A 25,807-nucleotide genomic window follows, 5' to 3' on the forward strand; every position below is an offset into this window, starting at 1 on the left:
ATGAGGAACTCTATTCAGAGCAGACCCTAGCGGCGGAGGGGCCAAACCTATACCTTAAGAAGGCACACACTGTGTGACTGACACCAGAAAAAGCTGGCAATCTAGATCGCCTGATCCGATAGAGGAGTTCGTCTCTATCATTGCCCATCAGAAAACCCTCAAATTTCTGGGACCAGGTGGCTTCCCAGCTCTTTTCTATACGACCTACTGCTTCCATCTTGCTTCAGTTCTAACCTGTCTGTTTAACTTGGTAGCAGGCCTGGGTATGGTACCACCCTCGATGCTGGATTCCTCATTGTTGTTATTCCTAAACCGGGTAATTACAAAAAACAATGTGGTTCATACCACCCGATACCTCTCCTCAATGTGGATATTAAATTATGCACTAGCATCCTAGAAGCATGGTTAGGGTCTCTTATGCCAGGCTTGATCAACCACGATCAGGAAGGCTTGTCCCACACCGATAACACCAAACTTATTATTCACCTGATAGACAAGGCCAAACACTTCAGGAGGTAAATCATGCTCTTGGCCAAAGATGTTGAGAAAGCATGTGACCAGGTGCATTAGCCCTACTTGGAGGTGGCGTTCACTATGTTTGGCTTTGGCACAGGTTTCAGCACATGGGTCCTTAACAGTGACAGTAAACCACGGGCGAAAGTCCACATAAACGGGCAGACCTCACCTCCTATCCCCATCTGCAGAGGTACGCTACAGGGGTGCCCGCTTTCATCCCTGCTGTTTGCTCTTTTGGTGGAGCCTTTAGCTCATCGTATGCAAGACAATCCTGCCATCACAGTGGCCAATTTTGGCAGAGAAGAACACACCTTTAGTCTGCATGCAGACAATGTGTTAGTGGCAGTAGAGGCCCTTCCGGCCTTTCTGGCCGTGATAGGGATCTTCGGCAAGGCTGCAGGATTCCCCATTAATTTTCACAGGACGCACGCCCTCAACCTTTCGGTCCCAATGGAGGCGCAGCTCACTTGACAGTATCCAGTACAATAGACAACTACTTCCATCCCATATTTAGGGGTCCAGCTGGCTCCCACAGTAAAGGTATCCGCGGTCCTTAACTACTGAACCTTACTTTGGCAAACTAAGAGAGACCTGGCCCAGAGGAAGCACTATCGGCTGTTCTGGCTTGCTGAGTAGGCACCCTAAAGATGACTGCCCTTCCGAAAGTTCTGTTCCTATTTCAGGCCCTCCTGATTGAACCTCCTGCAGGTATTATCCAGTCCCTACAGGGGAAGACAAATCACTTTGTCTGGGCAGAAGGGAACCCAGACTGCGGCCCTGGGGAACCAAGACTGCGACGCCATCAGGGCTAGAGACCCCAAAGAGAATGGGGCTTGGGCATTCTAAACCTCCTGCACTACTAAGAGATGGCTCATCTCCGGTATGTGGTGGAATGGGCCAGTGTGTAATCTGATAAACACTGGTGTTTATGAACCAGGCGGTTGCAGGGTTTCACTTGTAATGTCCTGTTTCTGAAAAAAGACTGAAGTGGCCATCAGACCTTTACGCCTCTCCTGTCACTAGAGCCATGCTAGAGGTGTGGAACCTGGTGGTGACACGCAAGGGCTTATCATCGCTTCCCTCCCCATTGACGCTGAATAAAAGGAACACTGACTTCACACCGGGACTGGACCAGGCTGCGTTTAAGCTGTGGCAGCAACCAGGGTGCTGATCTGTCAGTCATCTGTTCAACGAGGAAGGCCCTCTCCCCTTTAACAAGCTGTGTACAGATTACGCACTGCCAGAATCAGAAAGAGTGCACTACATTCAGGTCTGACATTGGCTAACACGTCTGACTGTACACACTGGGCACATCAGCCCCTTAACTCCTTCGAGAAGTGGTTGGTAATGAAGACCTCAGATAAGAACTTTATCACGGAACACTATGACATATAACACCAAGCTATCCCACCGACTAAGATGTCGGGCCGAAGCGACGGGAAATGGAATTGGGACAACAGCTGACACAGAAAGAGTGGAAGGAGGTGTACTACAGAGCATGTCACAGAGCGCGTAATAGCCAGCATCAAAACTACCACTAAAATAGTTAGATATTGGTATCTTACACCAGTGCACCTACAAAGGGGTAACCTTACATAGAGTGCTGACTGCTGGAGAGGATGTGGGTCCTCCTGGACATTGCTACACTTGGTTTGGGACTGCCCCAAACTTACATTGTATTGGGACACGATCCTAACTCACATAGACACCTATTTGAAAACACAACTATCTCAGTTCCCTGCATACACTATTCTGGGGCTCCCAAATGCTCTCACCTTTCCATTTAAATCCCGCAGAGCACAACATTAGTCTTGCATTAGGGGCCGCCTTTCTGAACATGCTAGCAGTTGGGGCACTGACAACATCCTGACACAGCTCAGATGACTCCACTGTTTATGATACATTCTGTGAAAGGAGAAACCTACCCTTACACTCACCAATCAGATATAGGGAGCTCTGGCACCCATATATTGCCCTTCTGTCAGTGGAATTCAGAGAATTAACATGCCCTAGATACCGCCATCTGCTGTGATTGACAGATGTTGATACCCCTGCACAGACTGACCATGCTGAACAGGGCGAACACACCACTGTTACGAAGTGCCTTACTGTGTAAAGGACTTTGGCTGTGAGTACTTCAGGTGAGGGTGTGGAGGGAGGGAGGAAATTCAGCTGGGATTTTTGTTGTAATGAGATATATGCAGTTCCATGATGGAGTGAAATATCGCTCCCTGTGCATTGTTTTGCTCTTTTCTGAAATGCAGTAAAGAGATTTGAACCATAACATTGAAAACAGTTTCACTTGCCGGCAGTGTGAAGGTGCTGCAGGCATTATCATCTAAGCCGCCTTATCTCTGTTCACACTGACAAACTGGTGCTTCACACAAGGGACTCCTTTCTACCGACTGTTTACCTTTTTCACTTTGCCATATCCCTCTAAAGAAGAGGAGTAACTCCACCGTCTGGTCCCAAAATAGCTATAGTTGTTCTACCTTGAACGCACAAGAGTTCCGGGTGGTCGACTAACTCTTCGTGAGGTATGTTGGTGTGAAGAAAGGTCAGGCGGTACAGAAGTGGACTATCTCTAGAAGGATTGGGCTCTGTATAAACATCTGGTACGCACTGGCCAAGAAGCAGCCTTATGAAGGCATGCAAGCTCATTCCATCAGAGCTAAAGCTGTAACCACTGCATTAGCACATGGAGTTCAGGTCTTGGACATCTGCTAGGCAGCAACGTAGGCATCCCTGCACACGTTTACCAAGATCTACTGCCTGGACAGTGAGGTCTATAGGGATGGGCACTTTGCCTGTTTGGTCCTGCAGGACTTCCTTGTTTGAAATTAGACCACCTATTCTGTAAGGAGGAACCCCCGATATAGGTCCCCAAAACATGGTTATACAATCATGCTTTAGTTTGATTAGATCACGGAAAAGAGTGGTCTTATCACAGGTTGAACAGGTCCTGCAGGTCTGTTCACTAGATCCCCTCCATACCTTTTGTGTATATGGCTTTTGATTTTGGGAGGTAGTATGGGGGCTATAACCTTCCTTGTCTCTCTCTATATCCAATAAATGTTTAGGACAGCAGCTAGCTGTGAGAGCATTCTCCCAAAACAATCCCTAGGATATCCATCTCACTTTGATCACACTGGGACATAGTATTAGGGTTGAGAGATATTGATCTGAATCATGGCGGAACGGATATCATATGATGAGGAGGAGGTCTTGGCCATTCTGTCAGCACCTTCTCTATTAGGAGACACCTCACTATCTAAAACCATGTCCCAGTTAGGTGAGTGGAACACCTTGGTTGAATTAAAGCGAGTACATGTAAAAACTATCCTCCACTAGGCTGTATTTACGTAACAATGTAGCACAAACAAACTTAATTTTTTATATTTTTTAGAGGACCTTGAATTCAGGAAAGATTGGTCTATGATAGCATGGAAACGCATACAAGATTGGCTAGTCTTGATCATAAAAACAGCAAAAAGGTTGTATGAGGCCCTGATGATTCTGATAAAAACCAGTGAAAACAATTTAAAATCCGGACTAACCACATTACCTTATAAAAAGAAGCTAGAAGAAACCAACAAGACTGTCAATGAGGTCAAGGATTACTTAACACAACAAAACATTTCTACATTTCAAAAAGACCTACACAAATTCTCACACAAGAAAGTCTGTCCCTATACCAAGGAAGACTATGTCCCATAATCTAATAACTCCTCTGATCTATCGTCAGGGAAGAACGCCAGCTCTGACTCTGACAGTGATCCTTTCCAAGTCACTCAACAGAGACAAGGTGGTAAGGTTCCCAAATGAGTCGCAGGAAGCAGCCACCAATGGTGGCCCCTTTTCCCCCAATGAACAGTCAGAATTGGGGTGGACCCCCCACTTTGGACCACCTTCTCATTTCCAGACACCTATATACCCCCCACCCCCTGGACATATACCAACATTCATTTTTTAGAAAGAGGCCAGGGAAGGGGAAGAGGGAGAAAGAAGGGGGTCAACTGGAAATTAAGAGGAGAGACCCCAGAAACCGAGCTACTGAAAGAGAATGGTCCCAGAACCAGCAAGATATGACTGTCAATGACAGTACTGTCATCAACCTTAGTAACAGGAGCCTAGATGAAGTGGAAACAATAGCAATTAGATAAGGGACTGGGTTTTGTCCCAACTCCTAAAATAGATATTTTCAATCTAAGAACCGAACTTTCAGAGTTCTTTCAAAAAGCTCGACTAAAAACTTTCTTCTGGGAACATCCCATCTCGAACACAGGGGTTGACAGGAACACAGGCCTACGCCTGAAATAAAAATTCTTTCCCCCAACCAGTCAAATGCCACCAGAAGTCTTGGCATTCGAGAAATCAGACAGTCGCAAGATTGACAACTTGCAACATATACAAACTCACACATTTCACAAAACTAACACACAAGATTAAGCAGCCCTGCAACGTCTTAAATCAAACGCATCCATTGTCATTAAACCAGCAGACAAGGGTGAAGCTACTGTGATCATGCCACAAACAATGTACAAAGATGAGTGCCCACGCCTGTTGAGCGACACACAGTATTACAAGAAACTATCTAAAGATCCTACCCCTGAGATCCAAGAAGAGATTGGACAATGAGTGGCTTACCAAACATGAGGCATCCTTCCTTATTCAAGCCAATTCCAAAACATCATATTTCTACATCCTTCCTAAGATACACAAAAAAAAACCTCCCCCAGTAGACCTTTTGTCTCAGGGATTGGGTCAGTCTTAGAACCATTGTCAGAATTCTGTGATACTTTTCTGCAAACCACTTGTCAAGAAAGTACCAACTTACCTAAAAGACACCAAAGATGCCCTGAACCTTCTGAAAGGGATGCACTTTGATAAGAATATGGAACTCTTGATTACTCTGAATGAAGAATCACTGTATGCCAGCATACCCCAGGAAGCAACCCTAGAGGTGATTGGTGGAACTCCTTGACAACATAAATCAATAACCACCCCAACCCAGAGTTTATACTACACCTAGCCCAACTAGAACTAACCAGGAACTGTTTTGAATTTGAGAACACTTACTACCTGCAGGGGCATGGGGTGTCAATGGGCAGTACATTCGCCCCTAGTCTAGTCTGTCTCTACGTCGATTCCTTTGATAGACGATATGTATTCCATCACTATAATCCATTTCTGAAACAGATCAGACTATGGAAACGTTACATTAATGACGTCCTCTTTATCTGGACGGGCACTGCTAAGGAAGCCTTAGTGTTTGCAGACTGGCTGAATTCCGTGAACCCCTACTTAAGGTTTACCATGACCATAGGAGGCATAGAACTACCTTACCTCGACCTTCTGACCTATGAAAAAAATGGTTTTGGCAACACAAGTATATTACAAACCTACTGATCTGAATAACCTCCTCCAGTTTCATAGCTTTCACCCACGAGCCTTAAAAGAAAACTTACCAGTGGGTCAATTCCTGCAACTGAGACGGAACTGCTCCAACATCACAGACTATACTAAACACGCTCAAAGACTCACAAAGAAACCTCTTGATAAGAACTACCCAGCTTACCTCATTAGTAGAGCTGACAAGAAGCCATGTAACAATCATAGGGACCAAGTGTTAGAACCTCCTCAAAAAATTAAGGCTGAAGATAAAATAATCTGTGTGACCACTTTCAATCCCCTATCTAATAAGGTACAAAAAATAATCAGGGATGACTGGAAAATATTGACATCAGGAGGACTTCCCTTTGGCCAACCACCACATGCCTTCAAGAGAGCCAAATGTATTTGTGACATGATAGTTCATACACGACCTCTGGCTAAAGTACCCACAGACAAACAACTGAATTTATGGCATTTACCTTCACCATCAGGACACCACCCGTGTGGAAAATGCAGTGTGTGCTAATTAAAAAAAAAAAAAAAAGACAAGTAGTTTTGGACCTAGGCCTGCATACCCCCTGGAAGTTAAAGAGGTTTTCAAACTGCAACAGCAAGAATGTTGTCTACATGATTAGAAACCAGTGCTAACTAAAATATATTGGAATTACTACAAAAAGAGTGGGCACACGCATTTGTGAACTTAGGAGCACTATCCTTTGTAAACGTGACGCCACCAAACTTACCAGCCACTACGTTAGGAATAACCACTTGGCTGATCACATGGAGTGGTTTGTTATCGACAAACTGAATCAAACTAAGACCAACATGAACCAAGAGCTCCTGCTATATGAGCAGAGATGGGTCTGGCGACTACTACGAACTGATACGAATGAGCTCAATGATGAAATAAAATGGTCAATGTTACATAACTAGAGTGAGAACATTATGATGACCATACTAAACTTATTACCTGAGATATTACAATATAGAGGAGGACAACCTAGGTCTGTTGGCTCCCTCTGCACTACTACTTTTCACCTAGCAATGCCTATGTTTACCTTTCTTGCACCCTCTAGAAAAGACTTAGCCCCCTCAGCACCAATATGTTTACACATAGCAACACCTTAGTCTATTCACTTTATTCCTTGTCCTCTTTTTTCCTTTCTTCCCCACTTTTCTTCTCTTCTCTTCACCCTGTTCTTCCCTTTTTTCCCTGTTCTTGCCTCCGCTTTCCCCCATTTGTCTTCTCTGTCTCCCCCTTTTTCACCCCCGTTCTTCTTTTTTCCCCTCCCGCCCCTCCACCATTCTTCTTTCCTTAATTCTTTATTCCCTATACTTGTTGCCTTGTTTTCTTTTTTCCCGCCCTCTTTATTCCCCCTCCTCTATCCTTGTTCCTAATCTTCTTTCCTTTTTCCTTCTTCCCCTTTTCCTTCTTCCCCTTTCCCTCCCCTTCCCCCCACAACCCGCCCCGATACCGCCTCCCACATGTTCTTTTTTCTTTTCTCCCTTTTCCTCCAGTTAATCTATCCCGAGCGCTCGCTGTTGCACTGGGTAGATCTGCCCGTGGTACTACATTCCCCATGAACCGTCATTTTAGGGAGCAGCGGAGATGATGCATCTCCCTCGTGCCCTGACGAACACCGGTCACACTCTGACCGGCTACATTACTTGGGCACTCCTCTCCAGCTCACGATCACAGGTGGCTGGGAAGGGGACCTAATAGGTGCAACAGGAGATCACTCCCATTGATGAAGTAAGTCCTCTCTCCCCTGGGGAGCCGTATCTTGAAGGCACACAGGAGCTAGTGAGCGGGAGATAAGATGAGTCTCCTTTGTTTTGTCTTTCCTTTTCCTTTTTGTTTTTGTCTCATTTCGTGTTTGTCTCGTTTGGTCTGTGTTGATTTACATGACAAGAATCTTGTGAAAAACAGGTACGTGGAAGTGAGTTTCCCAGAAGGATGGGGGCCTCTTTGCCCAGCTGCAGAGGCTCAGTCCATTTATTTATTTAACTATACACTCTCGTGACCTATTGCCTTCCACTAATCAACATCTTAAGTTTATTTGGGGGTTCCTTAGTAACCTAGATAGACGCCCAGTATGCGTGTTGATTACTTAACTGAACTAAAGGCTACTCCTAACAACTTAATGAGTGACTAGGCATTTCTCAAGGCTCTGGATTTCCTCCGCCAGAGCCCTTCTTCCCTATACTTCGATGGGAGGAGGTCGTGAAATTGTGGCATGTGTAATACCACTCTACGGCATTCGTTTTTCTTTCCATTTGATTCTATTTAATTTCTCTCACAGTGTGTGACTATAAGGAGCACCATCCCCTCCCCCAGACCAGGGGCCAGCTGCCCTTAATGTTTAGGGTAAGAAAAAAAAAAGTCCCTTTTTTCCTCACAGATGCAGTGTATATAATAAATTAATGTCTCTAGGCACAGCGTCCACAACAATGAATAATTGCATGGTTGTAATACCACGATTGGCATGCGTTTCGACACTTTGTGTGCAGTGGTTTGCTGTGGTTCATGTGTATATATAGCCTTTTGTGCATGCCGTGTTTTAATCTTCCTTCCTCCTTTTCTTTTCATAGGCCTCCCAGCTTTGAGTAAATACTCAAGTAGGCCCTGAGTGTGTTATATATGAGCCGTTTACCGTTTGTGAGAGGCATCCTCTTCACAATACACTTAGGAGGGATCCTAGGCCCTGATGAATGCCCCAGACCAGTAAAGTCTAGAAGTGTGGGCAGAAACATGTTGGCCAGTAGGATTAGAGCAACATTATGAGTCATTATACTCAACTGGATCCCTTTATTACCCAGAAAAATATTTCAACACTCCTTCAGGGTTCATTTAACCAGAAGGTTGAGTCCACCAAGGTCCTACCTGGGTGGGGATAGGTGGCCAAATGATGAGGCATGACACTATAATGTGTGAGAGATCACCTATTCCGTAAAGAGGAACCCCTGAGATAGGTCCCCAACACACAGTTATCACAATCATGCTTTAGTTTGACTGGATCCCGGAAAAGAGTGGTCTTATCACAGGTTGAACAGGTCCTGCAGGTCTGTTCACCCCAAACCTTTTGTGTATATGGCTTTTTATTTTGGGAGGTAGTATGGGGACTAAAACCTTCCTTCTCTCTCTCTATGTGCAATAAGTATATGATTGTCTTCATCATTTGGTTCATTAAGACTTAAACCAACAGAATAAGTAGTGTTGACTGTGTTCTTTTCTACAGTGTTTCATATCAATGACCACGTGACTTGAAGTATGTATATAACTTTGATAGTTAAGTGAAGACTTATGTACACATTCACAATATAATGCAAAATAAAACCTCAAACTATTACGAATATTCAAACAATTATAAAAAAGAACAAAAATATGGAGCCCTTAGTCCCCTTTACATAAGTTAGAAATAATTATTAGTCACGGGGTTCCTCAGTAAGAATAATTAGATCGCCTACAGCATAGTATATTTAATAAAACCACTTGTAAAGAAATTGTCTGTGCCACTAAAACAGCTTAGTACCGTACTCATACAATAACGAAGTCCAAAACTTGGAACTGAGGGGAACAGAGAGAATGGATGTTCTAAATCAAGGGCAAGCATAAAATGCACATGCTATACTGTCATGGTAAGTTTCACAAAAACGATAAATCATTCGACTGAGCTGATTTCAGTGACCTTTTTGCTGCTGTCATGGGGATGACCTTGTGAGCAGTGGCAGTATGCTCAACTGGCATAGTCCTTTAAGGAAACGCCACAGAAGACCCTAATGAATGTCCCACTGAGGAGTCCTGAACATTTTGGAGTGCACGACCTACACCTTGATGGTGCAAGTAATTCTTTCAACCCATGAATCATGAGTTTTTGTGCAGGACCTTCTGGTGCACGAGTCGCCTTAATAGACCTTTTATTTGACGTTTAATGGACCCATGTTATAAACCAAGGAAAAGGAATGTAAGAGTAAAAAAATTCTACTCAACTGTAAAGTCTGTAGTGTTCTTAAGCTCCCACCATTAACCACAGTCAGCCCTCTGTTCCCCTCGGCTCTCGCCTAGTTGGGAACAGTCTGACTCAGTAGCTTTTAAGAACCTGAGGGATGCGAGCAAATAGGGATTGTATGGGAGGCAGTAATGGGGTCTCACGATAGCCCACAATTTCCTCTTAAGATATAGCTGTGTGACGACATTTCCGAATTTACAGTGGAGCCTGCCTCTAAACCGTGCAGGCAGAGACTGAGCAGGAGAGCTCCACAGGAAGGAGGTTTTGCCTGCTGCTTCTGATAAATGTGATCCTAAAGAAAATGACTGCACACACGAGTAACCTTTTCATTTGAGAGTGTTTGAAATTTGATGGTGAATTTCTAGTCTTGCAACCTTTTCACAGTGTAGTTTGTTTTGCAGGATCACCTAGTCTGTTTCCTTCCTGGAACCTTGGCCCTGGGGGCTCATAATGGATTGACAGCAGAACATATGAACCTGGCCACTGCTCTCATGGAGACTTGCTACCAAATGTATGCTCAGATGGAGACCGGACTGAGCCCGGAGATTGTGCACTTCAACATACACGCAGCAAACAAAGAAAACAAGGATGTGGAAGTCAAAGTAAGATCTAGTATCAGCATTGGGGGCTTCAAAACCACAAAAAGCAGCCTCAATAAATCTATGATATGCTTATATTGGAAAAAAACTGGATGTTACTCCAGCTAGAGTGACACAGTGGACAGCAGTTTTGTATTTTGGCTTACTATTGTTATGCGGGCAAAAGGTAGAAATAAACAAAACATACCTTCATTAGTTCAAAACTTTAACGATCAATTTACTTATTTTTTGTAATGAAGTACTAAGATAATTATTTTTTAGCACATTAACACATGTTTACCTAGAGATGAGAACATCACTGAGCAACAATAATACATAGCTTACCTTCCACTTTGGTTTCTCAATAGAATATAAAGTAAGTCTGGTCTGGGAACAATGTCATAAGAAAGTAATGCATGACAAACAGCAATTAATTCACATCTAATTCTGCTCCAAAGACATCTACTAGGTTCTTTCCCAACCTAAAGGCACTTTGCTTAACCTCCTATTTCTGATGTATACTTCTGCCTGCAGATTCCTCACCTGTAGAACAAACCCCAAGCATCAGACTGGATCTAGAAAACTTCAAAGCTTTTAGGTCGCTGCACCCAGAACCAGTGTCACTGAGGTTATGGAGCGCCTGTCTTCGTGCACTGTCAATTCCCTTTTTTCTTGCCTTCGAAGCAGATCCGAACCTCCTCTCTCTAAGAAAATAAATATTTTACAGTACCATGTCTCCTGCCAAGAAACAGGGTCCAAACCCTGTAGAGATTCTGAGGGACAGATGCCTTGGTGCCATTGGCCATGCTGCCAGAAGCCCACCTCCAGATGCTTTCTTGCAGAGATCCAGCAGCTTTTGGAAGAGGATGCATACAGAGCCCGACTCCATGATATTTTTGTGACTGTTTCTGACCATATTGAATTATTTCCAATATAACCTCAATCGGGAATCTAAGGAATTCAAGGGGTTATCTTCTGCCAGTGGCTTAGACACTTTCCCCTGAACTGGCCACGAACGTACCCACGGGACCACCAGTGCCTGAGATAGTGTGTTTAAATAAGGTGATGTTAAAAGCCCCAGAGATCTTTTATCTTAACTGCTCACAAAAAGAGACTAAAAGCGAAGCCCTCCCTGTAGTCCTTCTGCCCTTTTCAACAACATCTGAACCACTTTTCTCTTTAAATGAAGCCCTGCTGGACTCTATTATGGCAGCACTGAGGAAACTCTCTTCTACCTTGGAAGTTAACCGGCTTGTAGGTCGACGTTAGCGACCAGCTCCTGTTGTGACCCTGCCTTCCTCTTGGACCGTCCATCACTTGAGGGCCTCATTGGTCAGGCCTCCTGTTCTGAATCACAAACTGGAGGTGTCTTTCTTGCAGCCCCATCCTATAGTGAATCAAAACGATTGGAGGTTTGGGGTAGAAAGGCTTTTTTCTACAAGCTTAAGTCACTTAATGCCAACTGTCCTTTGGCAAGGTAAAACAACACCCTGTGGGTCATGGCTCAAATGCTCCTACCACATGTTTTGCCAGACATGAAGGACCACTATTATGAAATATTGCAGCTGGTCACAATCCCTCCTGCTGCATTATAAAGTCAGGCCTTGACACAGTAAATTTGGTGGCACAATGTAATGGGCATTTCAGTTATCATCCAGAGGCACACTTTGTTTCAAACCTCCAACTTTTCCTGTGATGTCCAAGGCAACCTAACGAAGAATGAAAACCTGCAAGGCCACCTCACACTAGTTGGCATACAGCTCCAACCAAAGACTCCCAACCATTTTTTGGTTTTTGCATATTTGGAAGAGGGTCTTTCTTTTGTTCACAACAGTACTGACAGGCACTTCGGCAACAGCCTAACCCTCAGGCAATACAGAAGTTGAAGATGAGGATCCACCTTGCAAACTTCTTCCTCTTCCTTCTCCTATGCACCAGCAGGTCTAGTTTGCTTTCCCATCTCCACACAGAGCCTGTGGGAGGACGGTTGTCTCACATTTTTCTAGCCTTTAAGGCCATTACTTAGTACCAGTGGGTCCTTGAAATCATAGGAAGATGGCACAGCCTTCCCTTCCCTTCATTCAGGCTCCACACACCCTCCTTTCATCCCCCACCCCAACATACCCTTGATTCCTCAGAAAGATTCGCCAAGACTGGATCCAAGTTATTCTTATTACCCAGGATTGGCCAAACAGGGTGTGGTATGCAGCCCTTCTGCACATCGCCACGTGTCCTCCACTTCACTTTCTGCCCAGGCAGCACCTGCTCTCACAGTCGGGGGGAATGGTTCTACACCCAAGTCCTCAAGAACTTCACCTACATCCTTGGAGATTTACCAGGACAACTGAGCTCCTTCCAAGTGCCACAGGAGATGGTTGACATAATCTTGTCTGCACACTGCTACACTACTAAGGCCCATATTTGTACTTTTTTTAGCGACGCATTTGTGCCAATTTTTGACGCAAAAGCGGCGCAATCTTACAAAATACAATTGTATTTTGTAAGTTTGCGCCACTTTTGCGTCAAAAAGTGGCGCAAATGCGGCACTAAAAAAGTATAAATATGGGCCTAAGTTTGGTTACTCACGCAAATAGGGTAACTTTGTTGCGTAGTGTGCGGACAATGGTGTGGATCATTTGCAGGTCAAACTGTGTCACGTGCTGCAATTGTGCTTTCCCTTGATCATAGGCGTTTGCTGTTGGCACTGTCAAGGGATATTTAGCTGCATTTTCTTCTTTCCTCTGTCTACTAGGTCAGCCATCCCTATTTAAACCTTTGTGATGGGGACTTCGTTTGAGCCTCTTCTGAATAGTGCCCTCCTTATGTTAACCCTCAAAACTGTATTTTTGTTGCTAACACTTCTGCTAGAAGGGTCAATGAGATGCAAGCCCTTAGGTGTCGTCCTCCCTTCACTGCTTTCTAGCTGGATAAGTTGTTTTTTTGCAAATTAGGGCTGCTTCCCTTCCTAAGGTGGTGACCCATTTCCATGCCAGTCAATCTGTCACACTTACACCTCATCCTATGAAAGAACAGTTGCATCGGTTGGGCCCCAAGCAGGTGGTTAACTCCTACCTGGACCGCACTGAGAATTTCTAATCACCAGCTCTTTGTGGGACACTGATGCCAAAAAATGTAAGGCAGTACAAGAGGGCTCTATCTCTGTGGATCATCCTCTGCACCACTACCTGCTATGCCTTAGCCACGAAAGAGCCTCCTGAAGGGATCAGAGCCCATTCCACCAGGGCTAATCTGACCACTTTTGCACTTGGTAGAGGAGTCCCAACTGCAGGAATGTGTAAGGCGGCAACTTGGGCTTCTTTCACACCTTTGCCTGGATTCGTAGCTGCACAGGCATGGACAATTTGCCAGGTCCGTCTTGCAGGATTTCCTTGTCTAATCCACCTCATGGGCAGGTACTGCTATAAAATCTCAGGTGAGGAATCAGAATTATCCATCAGAAGAAAAAGTTACTTACCTGCTGTAAAGAGTTTCCTGGTGGATACTCTGTTTACTTGCATATTCCTCACTGACCTGCATGCTTCCGCATTTGATAGATGAGTTATAGGGAAAGTTAATAAGATCCCATGTTCTATATTTTGGTACTGCAGTTCTTCCATCAATGTCAGTCTGCCCTCTCGCCTCTAAGGCTCAGACAAAATGTAGGGAAACTGACGGTGCACCAGGGCGGGTGCGTTATGACCTCAGTGACGCCGCCTGATTTCACTTCGGATCCAGCTCCATCTACCAGACACTTAACAGCATTGAAGATTTCCTGATCCAGTCTGATGCCTGTTTTTTTTTCTACAGGTGTGGAATCTGCAGGGTAGATAAGAGTATCCATCAGAAAGCTTGTTATCATAGATAAGTACATTTTTCATTTGGTAGGGTCTGAAGTGTAGCATACCTTATTTTTATTATTAATTTAGTAGAGTGTGCAATTACCCAAGCTTGTACTGGTGCTTAGAAAGATAACTTACTTTGTACACTTAATGCGTGAAATCAACAAAAGGAAATGGTTCAGTTCTGAATGAGGAACTAGATGAAAAGAGGGGTTTTAAAGCTGTACAAATTGTTAAAATATTAGTCTCTATCCATAGCTTAGTGAACTGTTTATTCTGCACCTGGTCTGTGACCACAGCTAAAGCATGTCCTCCCAGTCCTGTCCTCCGAAGTTCGGTACAGTGATCAGACATGTGGAGGCAAAACAAAGCAATCTAGGTGGGGGTTATTTTTAAATGTCAGAAATGTAACTAGTTTGAGGTGCTGGATGAATGGCCCCATGACACATTCAGAGGGCTTTAAACCAGCATCTTTTCTGGAAGAGGAGCCTCTGTAACTGCCAAAGCTGAGACTGACACTGTCAGATTTCCTCACACCAAATATTTGTCTGGTGGCCGCATTCTCAATCATCTGCGGTCTATGCATAGGATAAACAGGAAGACCAACACATGTGTATTACACTAGTCTAACCTGCTAAGAATTCACACTTGTACTAGCAGTAACCCGGAGTATTGAGAAGTAAACGGTACAATCTTTAATAATTGTTTTACTATTAGGAAACAAAACAATCATTAGCTCGTTAATATAGTGCTCAAAATAAATTTGATTATCAAATAGAGCACCCAAATTCTGAGCAGTACTTTCCAGTTTGGGGCACACTCCGAACATCTGGGGCCACCACATGAGGGACCACCCTGAGTTGATTACAGAATCTCTGCACCTCTGTTTTATCTGAAATTATTGGCAGGGAGTTTGTTCATCCAACAAGACATCATCGCCAGGCATCGTTTAAATTGATATTCAAGATTGCTCTCCATGTAGATGCTGATCTGAGTGTCATCAGCATGGCACTCCAATCTGCCAAAGGAGTGACATATTTATATTAAAAACCACTGGTTATATCTTTAAAATCTGGGTGGACATAAACCAGCTTAACAGCCTTTGTTCTGTTTTTGAAAAGGGATTCAAACCATAATAGCAAGTTATCCCACAGGCCAATCACATTTACTTTTTCCAGGAGGACAGCATGTGAAACTGTATCGTAGGCTGCCAACAGATCAAGGAGGACAAGAGTTGGCAAGCTCCCTCCATCAAAGATCATACGGATGTCATTGATGCCACCATAAGCACTGTTTCTGTGATAAATAATGGTTTTAAACCAGATTGATATTTTTAAGGACCCCATTTTCTTCAATATGAGAAGCTGGTTGCATATTCACCCAGCTCTACAATTTAAAAAAAAAAAAAAAGAAGAAGAAGGTGAAATGGGTCGATAATTTGAAGGGATATTGGGATTTAAAGTCTCATTTTCTAAGAGAAGGGTGACTAATGCTCTTTTGCAAAAGGATGGATCAATGCCACTTGCCAGACAATTATTAGATTCCTGTTATTATTGGGGTAAATGTGGAGGCTAAATCTTTAAAGAGTTTGATAGGACAGGGTTCAAGTGATGATCAGAATTAATAGTCAAAATGTTGAATGGAACATCTTCATCAGTTAAAAGTTTAAAATATGAGCAAAATGTAAGATGCCAGGCTGCTTAATCAGACCTTTCCACAGTGCTGTTGCTGATGTAAAAGAAAGGAAATGGAATCTTAGGCAAATTATTTATTTTTTTGCAAAGGATTTGTTAAGTGAATAAAACGTTTGTTTTTTTTAAACATTTGCAGCTGGTAGATTTCGGGAGTAATTTATATGCTTTAAGTTCTTGTTTATAAGCTTCCTTTTCTGTGTTAGCATACAAATAGTTCCAAGCCCTCTCTGGCTGCTTTTTGCATTTTCTTTTAACCAATGTCAATTCCTGAGAATACCAGTGGCCAACATGACTTTTTCACTATCAAGTGTTGACCAGGTGCAATAGGCTATTTATGTGCTCAATTGATTGAGCAGCCTGCTGTCTTCCACAAGAAGGCGAAAGAAAATCACCTGGTGGTCTAACAACAGAACTTCCTGAACACCATCAATAGTTATCAGCCCTGATCTTGCATAGAGATAATCAATTTTAAGACCCCGTCTGGTAGGTTAGTAATTGGACATACTGCTGCAGCTCAAAAACTAAGCAGATGTTAACTAGCTGTACAATATTGGCTTCCATAACATTATAAAAGTAAATATTTAGGTAACCCAACACAACTAAAATTAGTTTCAAGATAAGCTGCTGATATTGTCTCTAGAAGTGAGCTAATAAATCTCTTTACAAGACCTGGTGGTCTGTAAATTGGCAACATTTTCACTGATTAGTTATGGTTAACTGCTAGTGAAATAGTAAGTGATTTGGCATCTTGCAAAGATAGTGTGGACCATTGAGAACATTTAAATCTCTTCTTGTAAATTAAAGCCACTCCTATACCTATTTTAGAGGACCAATTCATTTTGTGAATTAAATATTCCAGAGGTATAGCAAGAGCTATATCAGGTCCAGGGGCCTTCTCTTACTCAGGTTTCAATTATAAACAAACAGTCTAAATTGCATTCCTCTAACATTCATAGTCCAAGTGCAGAGGCAACTAGTGTTTACACATTAAAGTGTATTTGATATAGTGCTTTGGATTATCTGAGATGAGTTCTGTATTGTGACCACCAAAAGTGTTCACCTCTCGGTTTGCTACTTGGATATTAGCCTTATTACCACCATAGATCTTAGAATTACTCGGACCCGCCCCCAAAAACGTACGGCTGAAAACAATTTAATGATGGATTGAGGTTTAAAAGATCAGAGACAAATAGTACTTAATGGCAAGAATATTAAAAACAGCAACAACTCAAGAGTAAATATTATCCAATCAAAACATGAAATAAAATGAGCAGCTTGCTGAGCCCTGGGCACTTAGCAGATGAGACGGGCTTACCTTTGGTGTACCTACTGTGCAGACTCAAGTCAGCCATCCTAAAATAGCATGAGGATGGTCTGCACGTGGCATCAAAGAGAAACACTAGAGCGCGCACTCAGAAAAATGGCAACTCGTGTGTTGAAGATCAGCAGGAGTAAAAAATTGTGGTGCCCGTACTCAGTTTAGCTTGAAAAAAAAAAATCACACCAGTCAGAAACAATTTTCAGGAAAATCACAAACACTTAAAAAAAAGTAATTGCCCCAACAAATATGCCCAACATATAATCACTACATTCCGCACACCCCCACCCTCCTCAGAGTACAGCCAAACTGTCCCATAAAATAAACGAGCAATTGCTGATAAAATAGAGATAATTCACACAAATTCAGAAATTCATATAACTCTGAATGTACAAAAGATCCAAGCGCCTTAAGGTCAATGTCATTCAATTCAAAGACAAAAACACAAAGGGCCAGATGTAGCAAGGCATATTTGCGACTCGCACCGCGATGTAAGTTGATTTGCGACCGCGAAAGCGATCGCAAATCAACTCGCAGTTACCATCTACTTGAAGTGGATGGTAACTCATTCTCAAACAGGAAGGGGTCTCCAAAATTATTTTTTCAGAGCAGGCAGTGGTCCTATGGACCTATGGACCACTGCCTACTCTGAAAAAAACCGAAACAAAAGGTTTCGGTAATTTTTTCTATTTGCAGCTTGTTTTCCTTTAAGGAAAATGGGCTGCAGATAGAAAAAAAAACTGCTTTATTGAAAAGCAGTCACGGACATGGTGGTCTGCTATCTCCAGTCTGAGTGCCTAGACTCGCTATGGGGTCGCAGACTGCGACCCACCTCATGAATATTAATGAGGTGGGTCTTTGCGACCCCATAGCAAGTCGCAGAAGGTGTCTGAGACACCTTTCTGCATAGCAAATTGCAAGTTGCAAATTGCGAGTCGGAAGGACTCGCAATTTGCAACTCGCAATTTGCTTTCTACCTACATCTGGCCCTAAATGAGGACATACTAGCCAGAAACTCCTTCACTTTTTCCTTGGAGGCTTCCACATGAAGAGACTTATTTTTAATTGAGGCTTTAATGTGGTGCTAGCCATACCAATATGCAATATATTCTAGTTCTTCTCTAGGGAATTGCTGGTTCTAGAGGCAGTCCCCTGGTTCAGAAGAGTGGGTATGTGCCCTGGACACTACTGGAGCCCTAGAGCAATCTGAAAAGGGATTTCCAGACGCATAGTGCCTACAGTTCCACTATGCACTAACCATCAGCAGGGACACAGCCCAGTCTACAAGAATACAACATTGCCAGTGGTCAGGTACGAGTCAGTGAGGAAAAATCAAACTTAACATTCAAAACTCCTAAAGGCAGGTACAAATTGGACAGTAAAACTTATGATCTGAGGGCTGGTAAGGTACCAAACTATAACTGAGAATATTTAACTGTATCCCTAGCCGCTTCTCCAGTTACAATCATGGCAGTTATCTCTGAGCACCCCAGGTTGTTTTGTCACCCAAACCATTTAAGGGCCCTGAACATATTTGGATCATGCTTACCAAAACATAATCACAAGTAATACCGTCCAAACACCTACATGGTTTTCATTTAATCACAGTAGATTTGCAAGACATCATATAGTTAATATTCTCTTGGCTCAGATTTGAGGTGACTTGCTCATTGATGTTTACATCTCAAAGGAACTGGATTTTACCGTTCTTCCCGATGAATATACACTTACAGACTTTAAACATTACAAAACCTCAATCTGTGAAAAGAACCGCTCACATAATTTTCTTTTCGCTTAGCAGTAGAGATTTTGTAGTTATCTAATATGGTAGAAACTTCTAGCCACAGGTTCCTCAACTTTGAATTTCCCTATGCGTCAGACTGGATCTGGAAGATTTTTGTCAGCAGTAGGTCTGGGCGCCGGTGGGTGGCATCAGTCGGCTTCACACTACATTGTCTGAGCTGGAAGTGACGTCCACCTCACCTGTATAGGTGACACCTAGGCGTGCTGTTGTCAGTTCTTTTCTTTCTGTGTCAGTCAGTGCACATCCAGAGAGAGCTACCCTCTGTCACTTTTTGACAGGCTTTTTTAAAAGTATTGTCAACCCCTTTTTTTAAAGGTTCGTATGACTCCTGGTATGTTGAGGAATGTCTTAAAGGAAGACAGACTTTAAACCGCGTGGTGCCTGTCACCGTGCTGTATCAGTCAAGGACACCACCTCATGTGTCTGTGGTGTCTGGAGCACGACCATGACTCCAAGTCGTGCTCTGAATGCCAGGCCATGGCACCAAAGGCTTTGAGGGAGCGTTCCCTAAAGCTGCTAGTGGCCCGGCAGGCGACTCTTCGGAGGTCTCGGTCCTGGTTGAGGGGGAAGGTCCTGGGACCTTTCCAGGAGCCCGAGTCCTCTTCGTCCCACTCTAAGTACTTGAGACATTCATGTAAGAGGCACAAGAAGTTGAAGCGTGCTTTAACTTCTCTTTGTCCTTTGGCTGACGTGATGAAGGAGCATCAACATTTGAGGAATGGTTCTGCAAAGCCTACACCTGTGTTGACTTCACACCTCCCAACATTTCTGGGAGCTAAAGCGAACCCCACTCAGATAAAATCATTTTATGAGGCCATGTGCCTCATTTTTGAGTGAGCCAACCCCTCTGTAGCAACTTAAGGGCCCTGCGGAGTCAAGAGAGGGCCCCATCTAGTTCCATGTTGGCGGCTTCAGCCTTGGCTCTGATGGGCCGCCATGGATACGAAACGGTGTTGGTTGTGCCAGCGTGACCGACGCTGTTGCTCCCAGTGCCAACCCCATTTGGATTCCCGAATCCGAGTTGGAGCAGAGTCGACTGACGCCAACTCCGGCACTGACAGAACCTGTGTGTCCTAGATCGATGTCTCAGCCCTATTCTGTAGGGCTGGGCCTCAGGGAAGAATGGGAGGGGTCACTGGACCATTTTGAATAACAGTCAGAAGGTCAGAACATGGACTGGTGTGAGGAGCTGGGTGATGCCAGTGGACTGGAAACATCTCCAGATACCGGCATGTTTTCTCTTCCCCTACCATGGCTAGGGAGGAGGGGGCTGCATACGCTATAGTGGTGAAGAGGGCGGCTGAGGACATGGACCTTGAGTTGCCCTCAGTGGAAGTCTAACTAACATCTTGACGGAAGTGCTACAACAGGGAGCTTCCTCCTCTAAACCACTGCTCCCTTTAAATGAATCACTAACATATGTCCTAATTGGGAACCTGGTCCAAGCCCAGCACAGGGGCTCCTGTGAATAGGATTGCCCGCCGCCATTGTCCCGCTCCAGGGAACTCAATTTTCCTCATCCACCACCCCCACCTCGTAAAGATTGGTGGTCCAGGCTTCCACTTCCCATGGCACAATCTGTGCTGCACCCCCGGACATGGAATCCAAGAGGCTGCATACTTTTGGTAAGAAGATGTGTTCTTCCACCAGCCTTGCGTTGCGGTCAGTGAACACGGCATGCTTATTGGGCCATTATTCCCCACACACAGTGGGATACGGTTGTGCAAATGCTGCCACAGATCCCAGAGGAGGCCCGGGCCACACTCTCCCAGGCGATCAAGGATGGGAGCGATGCAGCCAAATTCACTATTTGCTGTGGTTTAGACACAAGTGACTCGCTGGGTAGAGCAGTTTCCACAATGGTGGCGCTCAGACAACACACCTGGCAGAGAACATCTGGCTTTTCAGAGGATGTCCTGGCTTCCCTGATGGCCTTCCCCTTGATGGCAACCATCACTTCATAGACAAGGCAGACCCTGCGGTGGAGTGTTTTAAGGAGTTGCGGGCTGCGGCCAATTCCTTGGGCCTCTCAGTTACCTTATGTCAACCCAGTCTGCCTTTCGCCTCTTTTGTGGCTTTGGAAGGGGTGTTCAGCCTTACCAGCCCTATCCCAGCCACCATCCCTCGCACACTCCCTAGCCTATGTATGGGCATGGTTTTGAAGGAGTCTGTGAGTTGGGTAGCCAGCTGTCTGCTACAGCCACCACCCTCCCCTAAATGCGCCCCCCCCCCCCCTCAATTCCCCCCTACAATAGCTGCAGCCTCTCAGCCCTCTTAATCTTGCATTTTAAGATCATGGGCATCCAGTTGGTGGCAGAATCTGCCATCATCACAACCATTGGCAGTCCATAACAACAGTGGGTCTTGCAGGGCTACTCTCTCCCCTTCAAATCTACTCCTCCCTCCATTCCTCCATCTTATGACAGGCTGACGAAAGATCATCTGTCGTTGCTCTGCGAGGAAGTCAAGACTCTCTTGGCCAAGGGATCCATATAGAGGGGTCCAGGGCCAGAAGTAGGCTGTGGTTGCTACTCCTGGTACTTTCTGGTCCCTAAAAAGGACAAGGATCTCCACCCTATTCTAGACCTCAACTTCTTCCTCAGAAAGGAGAAATTCAAGATGCTCACATTGGCTCAGGTCTTGTCTGCCCTGGCCCTCTAAGACTGGATGGTAGCACTGGACTTGCAGGATGCCTATTTTCACATCCCCATCCTGCCTGCCCACATATGTTACTTGTGGTTCATGGTAGGCCACAAGCTCTTTCAGTTTACCATGCTGCCCTTCGGCCTTACCAAGGTCCCTCAGGTGTTCACCAAGGTTATGGTAGTGGTTGCAGCTCATCTGCGCAGATCAGGTGTGTTAGTTGTTCTCTATCTCAACAACTGGCTGCTGAAGGTGGGTTTGCCCCAGGCTGTTGTCTTCTACCACCAGACTATGGCAGGCCTCCTGTGTTGGTTGGGGTTCACTCTAAATGCGACAAAGTCACACCTGACTCCCTCTCTGACGATACCTTTCAACGGAGCTGTTCTGGACACTATGCTTATCCTCCTGAGCAGCGAGTATGGGATCTTCAGGCTATGATACTGATGTTTCAGCCTCTATCCTGGGTTTTGGTGAGACTGACTGAGGGTGCTGGGCCTCATGGGTTCCTGCATCCTGCTAGTGACACATGCCAGGAGCATATGCAGGCTCTGCAGTGAGACCCGAAGTGCCACAGGGCGCAGCGTCAGGTAAAGTTCTCTGACATGGTCCAGATCTCTGAGGGAAGTGCAAACAACCAGCAGTGGTAGTTAACGAACTGAAATTAGGTCAGAGGCAGACACTTCTCCCTTCCCCAACCATATCTCACAGTAGTGACAGATGCTTCACTCCTGGGATGGGGCAACCACCTGGGAGAGGTAGAGATCAGACAACTCAGGTTTCTTGCAGAATCCGGACTCAACCTAAACATATTAGAGCTTGCAGTGATCGGACTGGCACTTGAAAGCTTTTCTGCCCTCCATCAAGGGAAGGCTAGTGCAGGCACTGACAACACCACCACCATGTTGTACTGCAACCAATGGGGTGGGGTTATGGACCCTCTGTCAAGAAGCTCTACATCTATGGACATGGCTGGAACAGCAGGTCATATCCCTGGTGGTTCAACATCTGGTAGGTTCTCTGAATGCCAGCGTGGACAAACTCAGCCATCAATGCCTAGAGAATCATGAGTGGTGTCTCCATCCAGAGGTGGCGCAAGGTCTCTTTCAGTAGTGGGGAGAGCCTTGGTTAGATCTGTTTTCCTCCTCAGAGAATGCGCAATGTCAACAGTTTTGCACACTGGCGTTTCCAATGTGGCTTGCGCTTGGAGACCCTTTTCATCTTGAGTGGAGCTCAAGCCTCATGTACACCTTTTTGCCCATACTACTCCTGGCCAGAGGTCTCAAGAAGATCAGGAACGACTGGACCAAACTCATCCTTGGGGCTCTGGACTGGGCACAGAGAGTCTGGTATCCCAAGCTTCTGAACATAAGCATCAATCCTCCGATCAGGCTGCCCCTTCGTGAGGATCTTCTGCCACAGGAGCAGGGGAGGGTCCTCCACCCGAACCTTTCAAGTCTCCACCTTCTCGCTTGGAGATTGAACAGCAACAGTTGACAGCTTTCAACTTTCCTCTCGAAGTATGCAATGTTACTCTGACAGCAAGCTGTCTATCCACCAAGACGATATATGCCTACCAATGTAAAAAATAGTATTATATTGCACAGTGTTAGAAATATCATTTCTGGTTGGCTAGGGTATACACCTAAGCCAAGGAGAACCCACTACCTAAGTTGCACACCAAAGATAACCTGTGCTCACCCTCTGATGAGCTTGGCACAGAGCAGTCAGGCTTATCCTCAGAGGCAATGTGTAAAGCGTTTGCGCAATACACTCACACCTGTAACACAATGAATACACCACAAAAAAAGACTCCACATGGGCTTATATGAAAATATGTGTCTATATTGTAAATATATCGCAAGACCAAAACGTCATGAATTAGGAATACTTGGTGTATTATACAGGAGTCAAAAACATATTAGAGGCTTTTCAAAAATATGCATCTTTTGAGTCAGTAATAGTTATTCTGATCAATAATGAGATTAAAATGGCTATAATACCACAGGTGGGTCAGGACATAGTTAATTTCAATGAGTAGTCACCAGCAGTGCCTTTTAGGATCCATACATTATACAATTTAAGCTACCAACATTAGGAATATACTCAGCCCTTTTCAAGATCGGCGCATTGCCCCCAAAAAAGTCAGAACATAAAAAATGCAGTGTGTACTCATGAAGCACAAGGTGGTCAAAGCGTTAGCAATGCGTTTTTTGACTGCACCTCTGTTCGATCCTTTATGGTATTGTGGTGAGCCCTACTGAAAGAAATGCAGTCAGGAACAGAACACAGGGCACATAAATCTCTGCCAGCCTACTAACCCTCCTACCGTAATATCTGTGAAGCCTTGCAGAAGTTAATGTCGATACGGTAAAAGATCCTGTCCAGTCTAAAAGTTATTTACTTGAAATGTTTACTACCTCCAAAGGCGATCTTGCGCTCCTCCCTGGGTTCTCTACAGCCGGTCTCCCTCCTTGTAGGAGGACCCAGACCAACACTCACACAGCAGGAATGTGGAATTTCTGTAGCCCGACGCCAGGGACATATTGCTTGGGGTCAAGGGCAACAAGTTTTCATGTTTATTTTGTCCTTGGGACAAGTAGGCCCAATTCCCTGCAGCACAAACCCTTTGGCAACCCAGGGAAGGGAACTGTGTCTGCATTTGAGGTAATGTGTGTCTGTATGTTAATGCTGTTCAAACTTGTATTTATGGTTATTAATGAAAAGCCTTAATTATTGTAGCGAGTGCTCTAAATAAATGTTTTAAGGTCACAACGCACCACTGACTGTGGTTCCAGTTTAAAAAAAAGTTTACACAGGTTTTGCAAAGTTTTTAACAATATGAGGGTAAGTATGAGGCTCCCAGAATGCTGTCCGATTAGATGCAAATGTTTGCAGAAGCACATAAGCAAGCGTGATGATTCTTTGCTTTCAAAATAAAATGTTCTGAAAAAAATGTAGTAGGAAAAAAAACTTTTTATTACTGTGAAATTTGAGGTACTATTTCTTTGAATGATCATTTAGTAAAATGTGTTGATGCATGCAAGAATTTCCCCAAAATATTCATAATGGAAAATCAGTGTCAGCAGTGGCAATGCAACCAATCCAGCATTTGTTGTGAGTCTTTTGGTTTTGTCAATGCGTGTGTTGTTTTGATATGGCTTTTGTAACACTTTATTGTTGTGGGAGCTACCAGGCCCTCCCCATTGTAACAAACACAGGCAAAAAGTAAAAAACGTTTTTTGGTCTCAAAAAGTACACTTTGCCACCAGTGGAGTAACAAAGGCCCCCACCGCCAGTGCAGCGGGCCCCTTAGCTTCAGGGGCCCCACTCAGCACAGCACCTGCCCTGAGTGAGTTGGGGAGGGTGTGGCTCCTCCATGTTCTTTGCAGGGGGAGCTTTCCAATTTCATTACACCACTTATTGTCACAGTAGTTCCTGGCATTGAACAAAACTAACTTGTGTGCTCCTTCTGAAATAGCACAATGCTATCACTCACAGTAAAGCCGCCCGATAGTGAGAAAGATAAGAGAGAAATCGAAGTTTAATAAAAACAAAATGTTTTTGTTAACGCCAGACCTAATTAGGGAACCAATTCTTAAAGTCACAAAAATGCACCCATAGATTGTCTTTGAATTGGTGTCTTTCATGAATTCACAAGAATGTACAGAAGTAGACCAAGAAATCATACTCCTAGAAAACATTTTTGAACTGCATTTTAGTACAGGCAAATATTGAGATGTAGATTTACTCATGGGAAAATCTATTGAGCGTTTACAAGTTCACTTTGCATCCAATTACTTTTTTCCCGAACCCTGGAAGAACTTCTACTTCTGCCCTCGTTAGAAGTAAATCTCCATCCTTTCTCTGTATGGGAAAATATTAGAGAAGAGCTGGTGAAATAAGGAAATTGCTATAGTAGGGTTTGAAATTGCTAGTACTCAAGCCCTACTATGGTATTAGCCCTGTCATAACCAGAGAGGCTATTATCCCAGCTCTTACATAATGAGATTT

The 25,807-nt window shown here is 44.3% G+C and overlaps 1 protein-coding gene across 1 annotated transcript in view; it reads left to right on the forward strand.

Moving 5' to 3' along the window:
- MAN1B1 (mannosidase alpha class 1B member 1) overlaps positions 1–25,807 on the forward strand; it is a 307,182-nt gene that overhangs the window by 255,363 nt on the left and 26,012 nt on the right. Inside the window, exon 11 of the mRNA XM_069241459.1 lies at positions 10,322–10,522. Coding sequence (XP_069097560.1) covers positions 10,322–10,522 — 201 coding nt within the window. The remainder of the gene's footprint in view (positions 1–10,321; positions 10,523–25,807) is intronic.

The sequence above is a fragment of the Pleurodeles waltl genome, chromosome 6 (genome assembly GCF_031143425.1).
Source record: "Pleurodeles waltl isolate 20211129_DDA chromosome 6, aPleWal1.hap1.20221129, whole genome shotgun sequence".
NCBI lineage: Eukaryota > Metazoa > Chordata > Amphibia > Caudata > Salamandridae > Pleurodeles > Pleurodeles waltl.